The 14,454-nt window shown below is 35.0% G+C and overlaps 2 protein-coding genes across 8 annotated transcripts; one reads left to right on the plus strand and one right to left on the minus strand.

The window, feature by feature from the left end:
* The first annotated feature begins 834 nt into the window (after positions 1–834).
* On the plus strand, positions 835–7,069 carry LOC116030121 (heterogeneous nuclear ribonucleoprotein Q-like). 5 transcript variants are annotated; one of them, XM_031272266.1, is made up of 10 exons: positions 835–994; positions 2,952–3,014; positions 3,534–3,965; positions 4,043–4,159; positions 4,406–4,546; positions 4,713–4,889; positions 5,414–5,621; positions 5,723–5,883; positions 6,388–6,473; positions 6,603–7,069. In XM_031272266.1, exons 3-10 carry the CDS (start codon positions 3,570–3,572, stop codon positions 6,748–6,750), a joined length of 1,434 nt encoding a protein of 477 aa, XP_031128126.1. In that variant the 5' UTR covers positions 835–994; positions 2,952–3,014; positions 3,534–3,569; the 3' UTR covers positions 6,751–7,069. The 5 variants fall into 5 exon arrangements, with proteins under 5 accessions (XP_031128126.1, XP_031128124.1, XP_031128125.1 ...); XM_031272264.1 differs by having other exon boundaries at positions 2,952–3,965; XM_031272265.1 differs by lacking the exon at positions 2,952–3,014.
* A 1,270-nt stretch (positions 7,070–8,339) lies between these two features.
* Positions 8,340–12,399, minus strand: LOC116030131 (F-box/kelch-repeat protein At1g57790-like). Of its 3 annotated transcripts, none has more exons than XM_031272289.1 (3): positions 12,265–12,399; positions 10,345–11,454; positions 8,340–8,715 (listed from the first exon to the last, which is right to left on the minus strand). In XM_031272289.1, exons 1-2 carry the CDS (start codon positions 12,294–12,296, stop codon positions 10,362–10,364), a joined length of 1,125 nt encoding a protein of 374 aa, XP_031128149.1. In that variant the 5' UTR covers positions 12,297–12,399; the 3' UTR covers positions 8,340–8,715; positions 10,345–10,361. The 3 variants fall into 3 exon arrangements, with proteins under 3 accessions (XP_031128149.1, XP_031128148.1, XP_031128150.1); XM_031272288.1 differs by having other exon boundaries at positions 10,345–11,469; XM_031272290.1 differs by having other exon boundaries at positions 10,345–11,479; positions 12,265–12,367.
* Between the last annotated feature and the right edge of the window lie 2,055 nt (positions 12,400–14,454).

Raw genomic sequence — 14,454 nt, forward strand, 5'->3', positions numbered from 1 at the left:
CCCCCCCCCCCCCCCCCCTCTTTTTTTTTTTTTAATAATTAAAAAATTCAACTTAAATGATGATTTCTTAATTTGTAATTAGATTGTGTAAATGTTAAGTTTAGAAAAATTCTGATTGTCATACAGTGTGCAACTTGATTATTGCCGGACAGTGTGCAACTTAATTAATGGTTCCTTGGTGGATTATTCTTATGTTGATTGTGTGATTAGTGAGTGCAAAAATTTTTAAAAACACTTTGAAATAGTATCCTTCAGGTTTATCTCTATATCTGTGAACCATTCCGCTCATGCGTTAGCTAGAGCAACTCGTTCTCAAACTGGTGCTTATTGTTGATTTTTTCTATTTCGTCTTGTATTCAACATTTGATTTAATGAAAGTTGTTTTTTTTTTTTAATCTTCAAAAAATTTAAAAAATATCTATCGTAATGTCATGTCATTGTTAATTAGAGAATTTAAATCAATTATAATAATTTAGACTGACTTACTTTCTCATAAACGTAAGAATTTTGCAAAACTGAATTGAAGAATTTTTAAAATTTTAATAGTAATTACACTATATAGATTTGATGCTAAAGACCTTGTGATCTAGTGACACCCGGTATTCGAGCCTCAGTGTTGACTCTTTGTGCTTCAGTAGATTTCTTTGTGCTTCAGTAGGTTGAGAAAGTAGCTATGAACATATACTTCATTGTCACTGGTACTAAATATATATATATATATATATGTATATATATATATAGATTTGATGATTATTTGAGTCTTATGCCTGAGCTCGAGAGTGGTGCCCACATTATTATTATTACTACGTATTTTTTTTTGGGTCAAATGACTCAAACCATGGTACCGACGCGACATGTCTCAAAAGCCCAAACAGATCGTCAAAATTCGAAACCCTAATGCGCCGGAGCACTGTCAAATCAGGGTTTATCTACACCTGAAACGAAACGGATTACGACAACACTATACGCCCCAACATTAGCATCTCACTCTACGGTAATTATTTGTTTTAATTTTCTCTGTATATTTCAATATTACTTCTGTGGCCAAATCTTAATGAACATTTTTTTTAGCATTTCATGCATTTTTGGCCGGAAAGTTTGGATTTTGGATCATTTATTGTTACCTGCAAGTACTTCTGTGTTCATTTACATTATTGTATATGCATATCCCATTTTAGCGATTATTTGATGACCCGGAATGGTTTTTGTGCGCTCCTTGCGGAGCTCACTAATGCAGCTTGAAAAACTTATTTTCTTTTTCCTTATTTATTTATTTATTTATTTTAGTTGCAACATGAGCAATTGAGCATAGACTAGAAAAGTATGCAAGCACACGCATTATGTTGGTAGGGAATAAGTGTGTTTGGCATAAAATATTATATGAATATTATAAAGTAGATTTGGTTCTTATTTGAGACTTCAAAATTATGATTTTTTAGGTTCAGTTTGACATATAGCTTCAAAATTGTGATCTCTGCCTATATCTCTTGTTTGTTTATTTGAAGATGCAAGTATTTGATGCCCTAGACAAATAGACAATCTGCTAAGAATACTTTTCTCCTTAATAGCTGCTGGAGTCTTAAGCAAGTTTACTTTAGAGTTACTTAGGTTTAGTGAGCAAATGAGAATAAATTGTTTTGGGAGAATTTTAAGAAAGCTAATAAGGACATTTCAAACACAAGAAAGGAGGCATCTATGACCATATTGCAAAGGGAATCTTGCTACAGGCTACTGGGTTGTTTCCTTATAAGATTTTTAAGATTCATGTTGAGTATTGTGGATTCTAGATTAAGATATGCTGTGGGAATTGGAGATGAGATCTATTCTTGGTTTTATTTGTACTTTCTGTAATGAATCAACAATGGTAGCCATTTGATCTAGATGTTAATGGTACTTTAAAGTTTGATTAGATCTTTTCCTGATGGGTGTAATATATTTTTTCAATGTTTCTCATACTCTGTTGCGATCATCATCACCTAGAGATATATTTTGTGTCCTTTGATTGTTGGACATTGTTGCATTTGGAAATACCATAGGATTTTGCTATGGATTCATCAGTTTGGCAAGTGTAGAAAGATGATTTTCTTTGGGCTTACATCTTCAAAAGAAATATTCTCTTTAGTTTAGGACTTTAGGTAACTTCAGTGAGGACTGAGCAGAAAGAGACTAAGCTATAGGATGTTTCACTTTGGGAGAAATGAACAAAAGAGATGAGGAGTTCAACGTGGAAATAGATTCTTGTCATACACTAATTAGGAGTGTTTGATGTTATAATACTTTTAGGTCATACAGTGGTGACTGAGGACTATAGATTAAGAAATTTCCTTATGCCACAGGAAAAGTTTATGAGCAATCCATTGCATCACATTAATTTGGTAGGTCATCTGTCTCTGATTTTCCTCGCAGTAGCATGTTAAAAGTTGTATTCTATGATTGAGGTTCTAATGGTGTATTAATTCCTTCTGTATTTTGGTTGTGATCAAACTATAGTTATAATTCTGCACTTTTAAGATTTTTGAATCTAGTACTTTCTTACTCTTCCTAATTGAGTAGGACAGTCTGTTGAGGACAAACTAAGTAGAGGTATTTTATAACTTTGAGGCTTTGAGCTAATCAGCTAATCAAGAGAATAGAGTACTAGAGCATAGCAGTGGTGCACACCAGACCAACATTTTTATTTTTATTATTTTTTACTGATTAATTTTTCAGTATTATTCTTTGGAGGCTACTGTTTCAATATGTACTTTCTTTTTCATTTAACTCTATCAGTAGACAAAATTTTGGTTGTTGAAGGTGTGAATCCATCCACTCTTGCCATAGAAATTCTTTCTTTTACTAGGCTGGCAAAATAGCTCATGGACTGTTCTGATATTGAGCAATGGCTTTATTAAATTCATTCGAGGTTGCTCTTCTATCTGTACATTCACAGAATATGCATTAATTTACTGCAGGACGGTATCAGTTACGGGTTTGGACATTTGTTTTGGAACTGGAATTATTTTTTGAGTGGGATGGTATATTAATGACCCTGCCCAATTAGCTTTCAGTTGACTTCCACTGATATTCTATAGTATTTTCATTTGGGATGCCTAGATTTGTTGCTGAGTAACATTCCATTCAAAATCTGATCACCAGTATCTCAGTTTCACATTCATTGTTGTTTTCTCCTTTTTTCTTTTCTCTTTTCCTTTTCTATTTTGTTTGTGAATACATTGATCCTAGCTGTAATGTTGACCTTCCAGGCATCTATATCTACATTTCAAGAAATTCATTGCTTCATTTTTGCACCTGCTGAGAGATGTCACCTCTTGTTATCATTCAGCATTCTCTCTTACTTGTCTTTGCTTGTATCTGTGTAGTATTTTTCAACCCTTTATTGAATTGATCACATTGAAACTTCAGCTATATCTCATGGAGCAAATTCATTTGAGATTCTTATTCTGGAAATCCACTTGGCCTTTATTTTTGTTTCCACCTTTCCACAATTTTCTTCATTTTATTGCAAATGCTTCTGGCTTCTGTGCTTCCATCAGAGTTGCTGCAAAAACTTATCTTTCTAGTTATATAAGATGCCGAGGGCCAGAGCTAGTGCTGCAGCTTCTAAGTTAAGGGAACCTGAGAAGATAATTGAGACTGAAGAGCAGATTGACCTTGATGAAGACAATGAAGAGGAGGAAGAGGTTGAGTATGAGGAAGTAGAAGAAGAAGTGGAAATGGAGGAGGAAGAAGAGGTTGAAGAGGAGGTGGAAGAAGAGGAAGAAGAGGAAAATGATGATGATGATGATGATGAAGAAGAAGAAGAAAATGGTTCAGTGAATGTTGATCTTGAAGTGGATGAGAAAAAGCATAATGAGCTGCTTGCACTTCCACCTCATGGTTCAGAGGTTTACATAGGTGGCATTAATCAAGATGTTTCTGAAGGTGATATGAGGCAATTTTGTGAGTCAATAGGGGAAGTTACAGAGGTAAATAGTTTTCCTATTTATTACATGTGCTATGTCTTATTTCCAAATTCACATTGTTGATGTGCATGGTATTACAGGTAAGGATAATGAAGGGAAAGGAACCAAATCAGAATAAAGGGTATGCTTTTGTCACTTTCAGAACAAAAGAATTCGCTTCCAAGGCCATTAAGGAGCTAAACAATACTGAACTAAAGGTGAGTGGATTGTAGTTTTCCTTACACTTTATCCACCTGTATTTTTATCCATCATTTTGTAAAATAATTTTCAGAGATTTTGTTGACAATTTTCATGGTTGTGTAGGAACGTCTATCTTTTCGGATTCTTTTTATTTTATTTTTATTATTATTTGGAAGTACATGTCTTGTAAACCAAAAACCCTTTATGCCTTCCCTGCTACGGTTCTCATTTCTCACTTTGTAATAAATTTATTTCTTTTTTAGGGGAGAAAGATAAAGTGCTCTGAAGCTCAAGCGAAACATCGGCTGTTCATTGGTAACATTCCCAGAAACTGGGGGGAGGAAGATCTGAAGAGGGTTGTGACCAAGATTGGGCCTGGTGCTATTAATGTGGAATTGGTTAAAGTGGGTGTGCACACCATATCTCGTTGTTACATTATATTTTCTGTTGATGTCCACAAGTCATCTGCTGCTTAACATGTGAATTTATGGGGTTTATACTCCGTACTTTTTGGTGCTCTGTGATGCAAACCATTTTTGATCTTGTAACTTTAAATCTTCTTCACTGCAGGATCCACAGAACTCAAGTCGAAATCGTGGATTTGCATTTATTGAGTACTATAATAATGCATGTGCTGAATATTCACGACAGAAAATGTCTAATCCAAAATTTAAGCTTGATGACAATGCTCCGACTGTGAGCTGGGCAGACCCAAAAAACACAGATTCTTCATCTTCTTCTTCACAGGTTCTCACATTACTCGTTTTGCCAATCTTTTCTTCTTTTCCATTTTATTTTTATTTTTAAATTCTTAAAAGAAACTCTGCTATCAGTTTTTTCAACCTCATTCTTTGATGATTTCTGCTAATGAAATTCTCCACTAAGGAACAAATGGTATTTTTGATCATGTCTACTTTAATATTGCAACCTGACTAAACTGATTGATGATGTGTGAAATGTATTCATCCACCATCCAATATAATTTAATGTCACTGTTAAGTTTTTCTTTCACTTCGTGTGTTACTCTGTATGTTGTACTAAACTAATTTTACACTTCTGGTGCTTTCACAATTTTAATTAAGACTGATTCAATTGCTGTGTTTTAAGAAAACTCCTGGCTTGACTTTGATATATACTTGTTATCTGAATGGATAATGTGTGTGATTTTCAACTACTTAAATCCAGTTATTTAAGAGAACAGCATGGCAGCATGCTCTTGTGTGTATGATCAAGCTGTTTGACCAGAGGATTACTATTTTGCCAATCTACAGGTTAAAGCTGTATATGTAAAGAACTTGCCCAGAAATATTACTCAAGATCAGTTGAAAAATGTATTTGAACATCATGGGAAGATTACTAAAGTTGTTCTACCACCAGCTAAAGCTGGGCATGAAGAGAGTAGATATGGTTTTGTTCACTTTGCTGAAAGATCAAGTGCCATGAAGGCCCTGAAGAACACTGAGAAATATGAAATTGATGGTGATAATGGCTTTCTGATCTTCTCATTGGATTTAATATTTTGATATTATAATTCTAAAGTGTAATTGTGCTTGGTCTGATGTCCAATCTCATTCTGATAGGTAAAGTTCTGGACTGCTCACTTGCAAAGCCACAGGCAGATCAGAAATCTTCTGGACCATCAATTTCGCAGAAAGGAGTTACACTTCCGACCTATCCACCTCATGTTGGATATGGCATGATTGGAGCTCCTTACGGTGCTGTAGGTGCAGGAATTGCCCAGGTAGAAATCTTTTTAAAGTTTTTATGACATGGTTGGAACTACTATAGATCCGTTAAAATGCACAACTAACTGTGAGTAGAATTCCCCTAAATAGTATACAATCAAATGGTGAATGCAAATGCATATGCATACTCGTCCAGGCTGTGTATGCATGCTACTTCAATTGCAGAGAAGTTTCTCAGTCAAGTTTGAAACATTTATACATATGGAGCAGATTAGTTTATTCTATTTGACACTTTTTAATGTTACCAACTTAAAGGTTGCTCAAATAGTCTTCAAAAATACCGTACCTTTTTTGCTTACCCACAACTATTGCTAGAATAATTTTGGGCTATTGCTATAATGATGCCAGAAGCGCTTGTTGGAATGGAATGAAATGAAATGAAATTGTGTTTATTTTGTTGTTTTCTCCTTGGCGGTATAATTTGAAACTCTTGATTATGAATTTATCTTTTGCATTTTGTTTGTCTTCATTCATCAATGCTAGTGCTAATTCTTTTGCAGCCATTACTTTATGGAAGAGGAGCTTCACCTGCTGGCTTGGCAATGATGCCAATGCTTTTGCCCGATGGAAGGATTGGATATGTCTTGTAAGTACCCTATCATAATAATTGACCAACCACTTGATAAAAAGATGCAACTCAAGCCAAACAGCTCATTGATACTATAGCCAGAATCCTGCCAGAATTTAATTCTGAAACCATTTGTCTGAATGGCAGGCAACAACCAGGAGTTCTGCACACACCGCCACCTGCAGCACGAGGCAGCCATGGCAGCAGTGGCCGAGGTTCAAGTGGAGGAAGGCGTGGTGGTGGTGACAGTGGGCGTGGGCGTGGGCGTGGTAGAAGCCGATATAACCCTTACTAACTTGCCCACACGCAATTGGCTCGAGTGGTTGTGGTTCCGACCGCAATGAATGAAATGTATCTTCTTAATGTATTAGCAATTTGACTAAAAGAGTCTGCTGCCCTGCCCTGCCCTGTCCTCTAGGTGAGGTGACCTCCATGTCAAAAGGCCACATTCTTAATGGACTGACTATATGTATCTTATCTGATGTAGTCCGTCTGTTAGCCTTGTGTACTTTCTAAGGCAATGAATGATGTTATTCTAAAGTCTAGTCTGTTGGTGATAATTATTATATACCAGATTGCCAGTTTGTAGTAAGTTCCATTTTTTTGGTCTCGTATCTTTAAGGTTTACTTTAGTGTTAAATATTTTACAAGTTCGTTCTAATTAAAATTTTAATTAGGTTCTAATCTCATTTCTAATTATTTTATTGATTAATAATTAAGGATAGTTTTGGTATTTTATGAGCATATTCCCTTTCTCTTTATACTTCATTTTCTTGTTTTATTGCGTTTTATCTCCCCTCTTCTATTGTATTTATTAAGAGTTAATTTCAAAAATGGTCCTTCGAGTATTGAGTTTTACCAATTTTTGTCCTCGACTTTTAATTTTACCAAAGTTGGTCCTTTAACTATTGATTTTGTATCAATTTTAGTCCTCGACTATTAATTTTACCAAAGTTGGTTCCTTAACTATTGATTTTGTACCAATTTTGGTCATCGACTTTTAATTTTACCAAAGTTGGTCCCTTAACTATTGATTTTGTACCAATTTTGGTCCTTCTGTTAAATCAATGTTAAGTAGGTTTTAAAATTGAGGGCAAAAATGTCAAATCAAATATTTTAACCTTTCTTCTTCACTTTGTTTCCCCTCCTAGTGGTACCCTTTTCTACCATTTTTGCTATCAAATAATAATAATAATAAAACACCTAATACAACAATAAAATATACAATAACACTCCACATCTAGTTAGAGAATTTACAAAAAAATAAATAAAATTATTACAGAGTATATATTAAAAAAAATTAACATTTTTACCCTCAATTTTAACACCTACTTAACATTAATTTAACAGAAGGACCAAAATTGGTACAAAATCAATAGTTAAGGGACCAACTTTGGTAAAATTAAAAGTTGAGGATCAAAATTGGTACAAAATCAATAGTTAAGGGACCAACTTTGGTAAAATTAAAATTCGAAGACCAAAATTGGTAAAAATCAAAGTTAAGGGACCAACTTTGGTAAAATTAAAAATCGAGGACAAAAATTAGTAAAAGTCAATAGTCGAAGGATCATTTCTAGAATTAACTCTATTTATTAATTATTAATTTTATAAATTATATATTCTATTTATCTTTTGTGTATGTGCATTCGTAATCTTATGAGAACCATACCATTCTAAACCCAAGATTTGATGGATGGAAAATCAAGTAAAAAATGAGTACAATTATTTTTATAAATATTACAAAGTTTTGTTTATTTTCAACCGTTAAATCTAAAGTGGTTTAGATTTGTCCACGAAGTAAAACAGAAATTTTTTTATAAAAATGTTTATACCTTACCAAAATAATGTTACATTAGAAATGTTATATGTTAACTTGTCCAAGTGTGAAACCAAAAATGAATTTTTCCTGTATATATATCATATGACATATTTTAAAATAAATAATACACCTTTAAGGTATGTGCGTATAAAAATTGAAATTACACATACATTAGTAGGAAAAACATCTATATGTAATGAAATTCAAAGTCTGAAGAAAAACTGTAGAATCTCAAGTGCACTGTTACAAACTTGGCTCTATGGAAAACACTCTGTTGAAATGAGAAATTGCTGGGAAATTCTGATGAGTCCTAGAATTGACATCAAGACTTTTGTGAGCCATTTTTTAGGGTTATCTGTTCAGCACCAAAGAGAGGCCTATTCTCCTACTTGTGCCCATCTGTCCATTCTACTGGCCGGATCACTGCACTGTACTTCAGCTCTAGAAAACATACAGAACCATAAGCATCCACCTAATAATAATCACTATTTAATACACATTAACTGTTTCCAATGAAGGAGCTCAAAGGGCTTTTGTAAAGCACTTGCCCACAAAAAAGGAGATTCTCTCGGCGACTCGGCCCAAGGGCCCTACACCCGGTCTGATACGAAAGTGGATGGGCAAATCACGGCGACTTAGTGGCCTCTTAGGTGGAGGACCAGTACTTGGTGTCCACAACCCACCACATTTAGTGTAACTCCCACACTACGGTTGCCAGGACTCAATTCTGTGTCTTTGTCAATAATCTACCACCTAAGGACAAACTGAGCTGCCCATGCGGGCAATTTTGCTTTTGTAAAGTACTGTTGTGAGTTCTTCTTGAAGACATTATGAAGAAAAGGCCATAAAGACACAAATTCTGTCCCCTAAATCTTAGGCCAAAAGCTTAATACTTCTGTATCTTGTCACAGCTTTAGCCTTGGATCCAAAGGTTGTCTCAAAGCATAAAAGCATGTAACAATATAGGTGCAAGCCAAAAATCTACTAGCTCAGGAAATAATAATACTAATAATAACAGCAATGGTTTGGGATCAGAAATTTAATGAATGACCTACACAAGCTCTAGTTGGAAGATATACAACATACTTGTTACAGTTGCATCTCTAGAAAGTTTCATTTTTCATATCCTAAGGTTGCTCTGTTGAATCATTGAGTCAACAACCAATTCTTGTACCTTTTATTGTTCTCACTTTTGAAGCACCAAAAGTTAGTCTAATATATATATAGAAAGGAGACTGTCAGTACTACAGGGGACACATTGAAAATGTCTTTGAAGAGAGTTTTTGGCATGCCGGCAGAATCACACAAGGGATGGATAAAATCTATGTTGCAGTCGGTCACAGAATACAACAGATGTGTATGTAGGTGCAAGAGTTTACCAATTCTATTGTTATTTAGAACACAAACAAGGTCATTCGGCCCCAGGATTCATTGATCTCTTTTGCTATTCTTCTCTCAATTTTAAAGCTGAATATGATCCTTTGTTACCTCTTCTCATCATCTCAGTCCCTCCCTCCCGTTTTTGGACATGGGTAGTCTTTGTAAGTTGCGAGGACTATTTCCCTACCTAGAAGATAGATACTACAAAGTAGTGTGAAGGTATAAAGCCATTAAAGAGGCTAGTTTGGCTCACAATTAGCTATATCTATTTTTGGGTGTTACTTGAGGGTGTGCACTTGGTAGACCCCGAGTTGAGACCCTAGCTGCCAATGAGACCACAAGAGGTAAACCGTAAACCAGAGGCTAATAGGCCGCTTCCGCTGGGAGTCGAACTTGTAACCATGTGGTTACCCAGTCTAACAGCTGGACCAACTTGGCTGGGGCTGCCCCACAAGTAGCTATATATTGGTTACCACTTCACTGTTCACATTTTAATCAAAAGAAGATTTTTCATTGAAGGTTCAAGGGTTTGGATCTTAAAGCCTCTCAAGAGAAAAAGACTCACAAAGCCCTGAAACTCCTCGAGGCATAAAGGCTTATGATTCCCATATTTAAACAATTAGTCAAATAAAACAATTGGTATAAATAGAAGTTAATGCTCAATTGAAAAAAAGAATAAAAAAAAATTACCTGCTTCACAAGTCTGCTCAAACAAATGCTGAAAAATCATCAGGTGATTCAATCCAAATGTTCTCAAAAGGATCTTGTTCTCCCCAATCATAACACTGTTTTCGTGGGTAGTACCTGTTATGGTCTAGAGAGTATGATATGCATCGCCGTCCATAAAAGCGAACTTTAGAAAAGTAAATGCTATTTCTCATCACCCCAAGAATATCTGTCCTTGTTTGCGATGATAAGAAACTTGCAAAGAGCGTCATACCACCCAACGTTTTCATCTCAACCCACACTTCATTAGTTTGGTCTAACTTGTATATCGCTGGATTGGCAGTAGAGCAAGTGTAGATAACATAAATTTCCCCATTATACTCTGCCATGAATTTTCCCTTCCACCAATTCTTGGCAAAAAACTTCTGAGGGCATTTGGGAGGAGGCACAACTTGGACCAAAGTGCGCTCTTCTGGGTTAAAAACCCCGAGCCAGCCACTCAGACTCAGGCAATAGAATAAGCCATTGCAGAAAACCAACTTATTCCAGATGCTGCTCACAAATGGCAAGTGGTTTTGATAATTGGAAGTCACCCATTCAGTTGCTCCAGGGTGACATGTGCTAATAGCGATCACTGTGGGATTGATATGCTTAACAGTAAAGACGATGCAGTTAGGAGATGTCGGTGCAGCAGAAAATGCAACGATTTGATATGTCAAGTCCAATTCTGGCAAATCGATCACCTCCCTAGTGTAAGGATTGAAGAACAGCACACATTGATCTTTGGGCCTGTATAGCAACAACCATCCGTCCATGGTGTAACAAAGTCTAGAGGAGCGCAACTCGGGCAACTCAACCGAATAAGTCTTGCGCAGTGAAGGGTCGTAGAATTCTACTAGATCACCAAACTTTGGAATGAACATAAGCCACGGAGGTTTATTTGCAACTCGAACAAAGAGGGCAACGGAATGCCACAGTTTGCAAACAGCAGAAGCACATATGTTATCTCTCAAGTTCAAGCGACCAATAATGACTCTCAGAATATCTCTTGGAAGTTCTGGCTGTATCTGTTGCACAGGCTCTTCATTCTTGTCGAGTGAAACTCCTTCATTTTTGGGGATCATTGCAGCTAACCTAGAAACATCAATGCTGTATTTATCTAAAATTAATAATTATTTGTTTAGTAACCAAATGCAAAAAGAATCTCTATCTTCCCCCTTGAATAATTCCAAAAGACAAGGGACTAAGAGAATAAGAACTAAAGAATACACAAGTTTAAGAATGCCAGAAAACACAACTCACAATTAATTGCCACGGTGAAAATGACAACATGAGATTAGCAATGCCCAAACCGAATTCAATAACCAAACCAGAAATTGATGATCGAATTAGAAAGGCATGATGTTTGAGAAAATCTAAAATCAAGAAGCAGACACAAATTATACATCTAACAGATAAAAGTTAACATGGTTGAGGACTACTATAAAATTTGAGTGACATCAAACTAGCTATCCAGATCTTCCTAATCCCTATTACACATCAAATAAAAACAAGTTCATATATGCCAGAACTCGACTAAGAATGGATTTAAATGAACAGGGAGAAGCATGATAAGAACATTGCGAGTGATCTCATCTCTCGAATTTGGGTTCTGGTTTTGAATAAAACAGTATAAGCAAGTCAACTCCAATTTACACAAAACAAGAAGCAAATCAGATTGATTTAAATGAACAGAAATCCTAAATTGAGCCTCAGAGAACCATTTTTTGAAAATCTCATTTCTCATCTCTCTACTTTTGTGCCATATGAAAACCCCAAAAGACTGAATCTTCTCAAACTTCACAATATTTGATGTATAAAGTTACTTTTTTTCTAACACCAATTCACTGTATTAAACTTGATCTATACCCTAAAACACGTAAAACATAGGGCCAGAGAGCTTACGATTTCATCCTCCTTCTTTTCCTTCCAGCCATTGCTAATTGAACCCAATTCAGAATTCCTTCAGAGGGTCAGGGTTTTGCTTCTATATATTTCTGCGTGAAATAACTGGAACACATTTTGTATTTGGCAGGTTGATTTTCATGGTCTTACTACTAGGTATTCACTGCACCAACATCATATACTAATTCAATCACCGCCAGATTAATTCTCTACTTTTTTCTTATTATTTCTACTAGTAAAATTACACGTGCGATGCACAGATTAATTTTTTATATTATATATTTAAATAATAAACTTAAAGGTGAAATTATAAATTGTGAGGACCATTTTTTAGTTCCTATTTTTATTATTCACCCCTATATATACATTATCTACTTTATTAGCAAACATATAGGATTTGTTTAATTCAACATAAAGGATTTGACTTTGTAAAACATTTAATAGTATTTATAATGATTTATAATATTTTCTATATGGAAAGAAATATCCTAAAAACATTTGATTTTTGAAAATGATTGATAAAACATAAAATACACATTGGTATATATATTTACTAGTAAATTACCCGTGCGATGCATGGATAAACTTTATATATATATATATGTATATAATTGATGATGAAATTATAAATAATTCTAATATTTGAAAGTGTACATTTATTTGAAATTATAAGACTAGTGTTTTACCTGTGTGTTGTACTGATAATTTTTCTTATTATATATTTAAATAATAAAATTAATGATGCAATTATAAACAATTCTAATATTTGAAAATGTATACTTATTTGAAATTATAAGATCTATACATTAGTGTTTAATATATTTACTTAAAAATTATATGTTTAATTTCCTATGTGGGCAGGAATATTTATAATAAATTTCAATATAAATAAAGTCGTTTTATTATGATTAGTATGTGGTAATTAAAGAGTATATATTATTCTTAATTATTCTTATGCCAATTGGTCGTAGCATTTTTTAGGTACAAGCAAATACCCGGAGTATTCCAGGGTTATCGATCCACAGGGAAGCGGGGTATCAAGCACTAGTTACTAATTAATTCACGAGAAGCTATTCCTACGTTAACAATGGGTATTTATCTATAATTATGAAAACAAAATAAATGAAGCAAGGCAAACGGACTTTTATATACAAGAGATTAAGCGCGAGATTTTTGGGTGCCAAAGTGTTTAATCACCTAGTGCCAATCTAAAGTGAAATAATCATTCGGGTTCAACAAGTGTGGATGATTGCAATCTAAAAGGGAAAGATTACTCTCGTAATTCAATCCCAAAATAAGGTAATTGGAATACTCACTCTCGTGAGCTATTCACAACATATAATCAAGAACTAGCAATAAATGGAATACCCACTCTCGTGGGCTATTCACAATTGGAATACTCACTCTCGTGAGCTATTCACAATAAATCCCTTAATCAACATGTCCTCTCTCGAGGTACAAGAATCAAGTGCAATTGTGGGTGCTCTAATTCATAGACAAATTTAGCAATGAAACAAGTAATTAGGATCCTTAACTACAAGCATCAAGAAATTAAGCCACAATTACAACACAAGTAATAAACCCAAATAGATATTTCATTCAAGCAATTCAAGAACTAGACACATAGGTTCATAAACACTTATCAATCCAAAAATCCCAAAGGAAAGCTTAGCCTATCATGGCTAAAATAGATTCAACAAATATACAATAAAGCTTTAAAATAGAAAAGAGAGGAAGAAATTCTCCCGAATGAAGCCTCCAAGCTCTTCTCTTTGATCTCTCTTCTCCAATTGATTTTTCCTTTTTTTGAGCTCTTTGAGAAGATGAGAGCTTCCCTTTCTTGATCTCTTTTGTCCAAATCCGCAGCCAAGCTTTTTAGGGTTGATAGGAAGTGATGCTTTTATAGTGGGTGGAGAATAGGGGGCAAAAATGACAATTCAAAGAACAGAAAAATCGCAGATCTGCAACTTTCGCCGCGGCGAGAATTAGGCTCGCCGCGGCGAGAGCGTCACTGCCCAAATATTGGGACTTTCGCCGCGGCGAGAGTGAAGCTCGCCGCGGCGAGAATCTGCCTGGGACGCATCTCCAACTTGCAACCTGATTTTGACCCTTTTCCCTTTTGAATCACACTTTGATGTCTTCACAAGAATTGTAGCCCTTGAAGTCTTCTTTCCAATGGTTCAAGAATCA

Source organism: Ipomoea triloba, chromosome 9 (assembly GCF_003576645.1).
Source record: "Ipomoea triloba cultivar NCNSP0323 chromosome 9, ASM357664v1".
NCBI lineage: Eukaryota > Viridiplantae > Streptophyta > Magnoliopsida > Solanales > Convolvulaceae > Ipomoea > Ipomoea triloba.

Excerpts from the sequence above, each read along its gene's own strand:
- LOC116030121 (XM_031272264.1), top strand. The coding sequence starts at position 3,570 with ATGCCGAGGGCCAGAGCTAGTGCTGCAGCTTCTAAGTTAAGGGAACCT. Across the intron at positions 3,966-4,042 it reads CAATAGGGGAAGTTACAGAG|GTAAGGATAATGAAGGGAAA; the intron begins GTAAATAGTTTT and ends ATGGTATTACAG. Across the intron at positions 5,622-5,722 it reads TGAGAAATATGAAATTGATG|GTAAAGTTCTGGACTGCTCA; the intron begins GTGATAATGGCT and ends TCATTCTGATAG.
- LOC116030131 (XM_031272288.1), bottom strand. The coding sequence starts at position 12,296 with ATGGCTGGAAGGAAAAGAAGGAGGATGAAATC. Across the intron at positions 11,470-12,264 it reads AAAAGAAGGAGGATGAAATC|CATTGATGTTTCTAGGTTAG; the intron begins GTAAGCTCTCTG and ends AGATAAATACAG.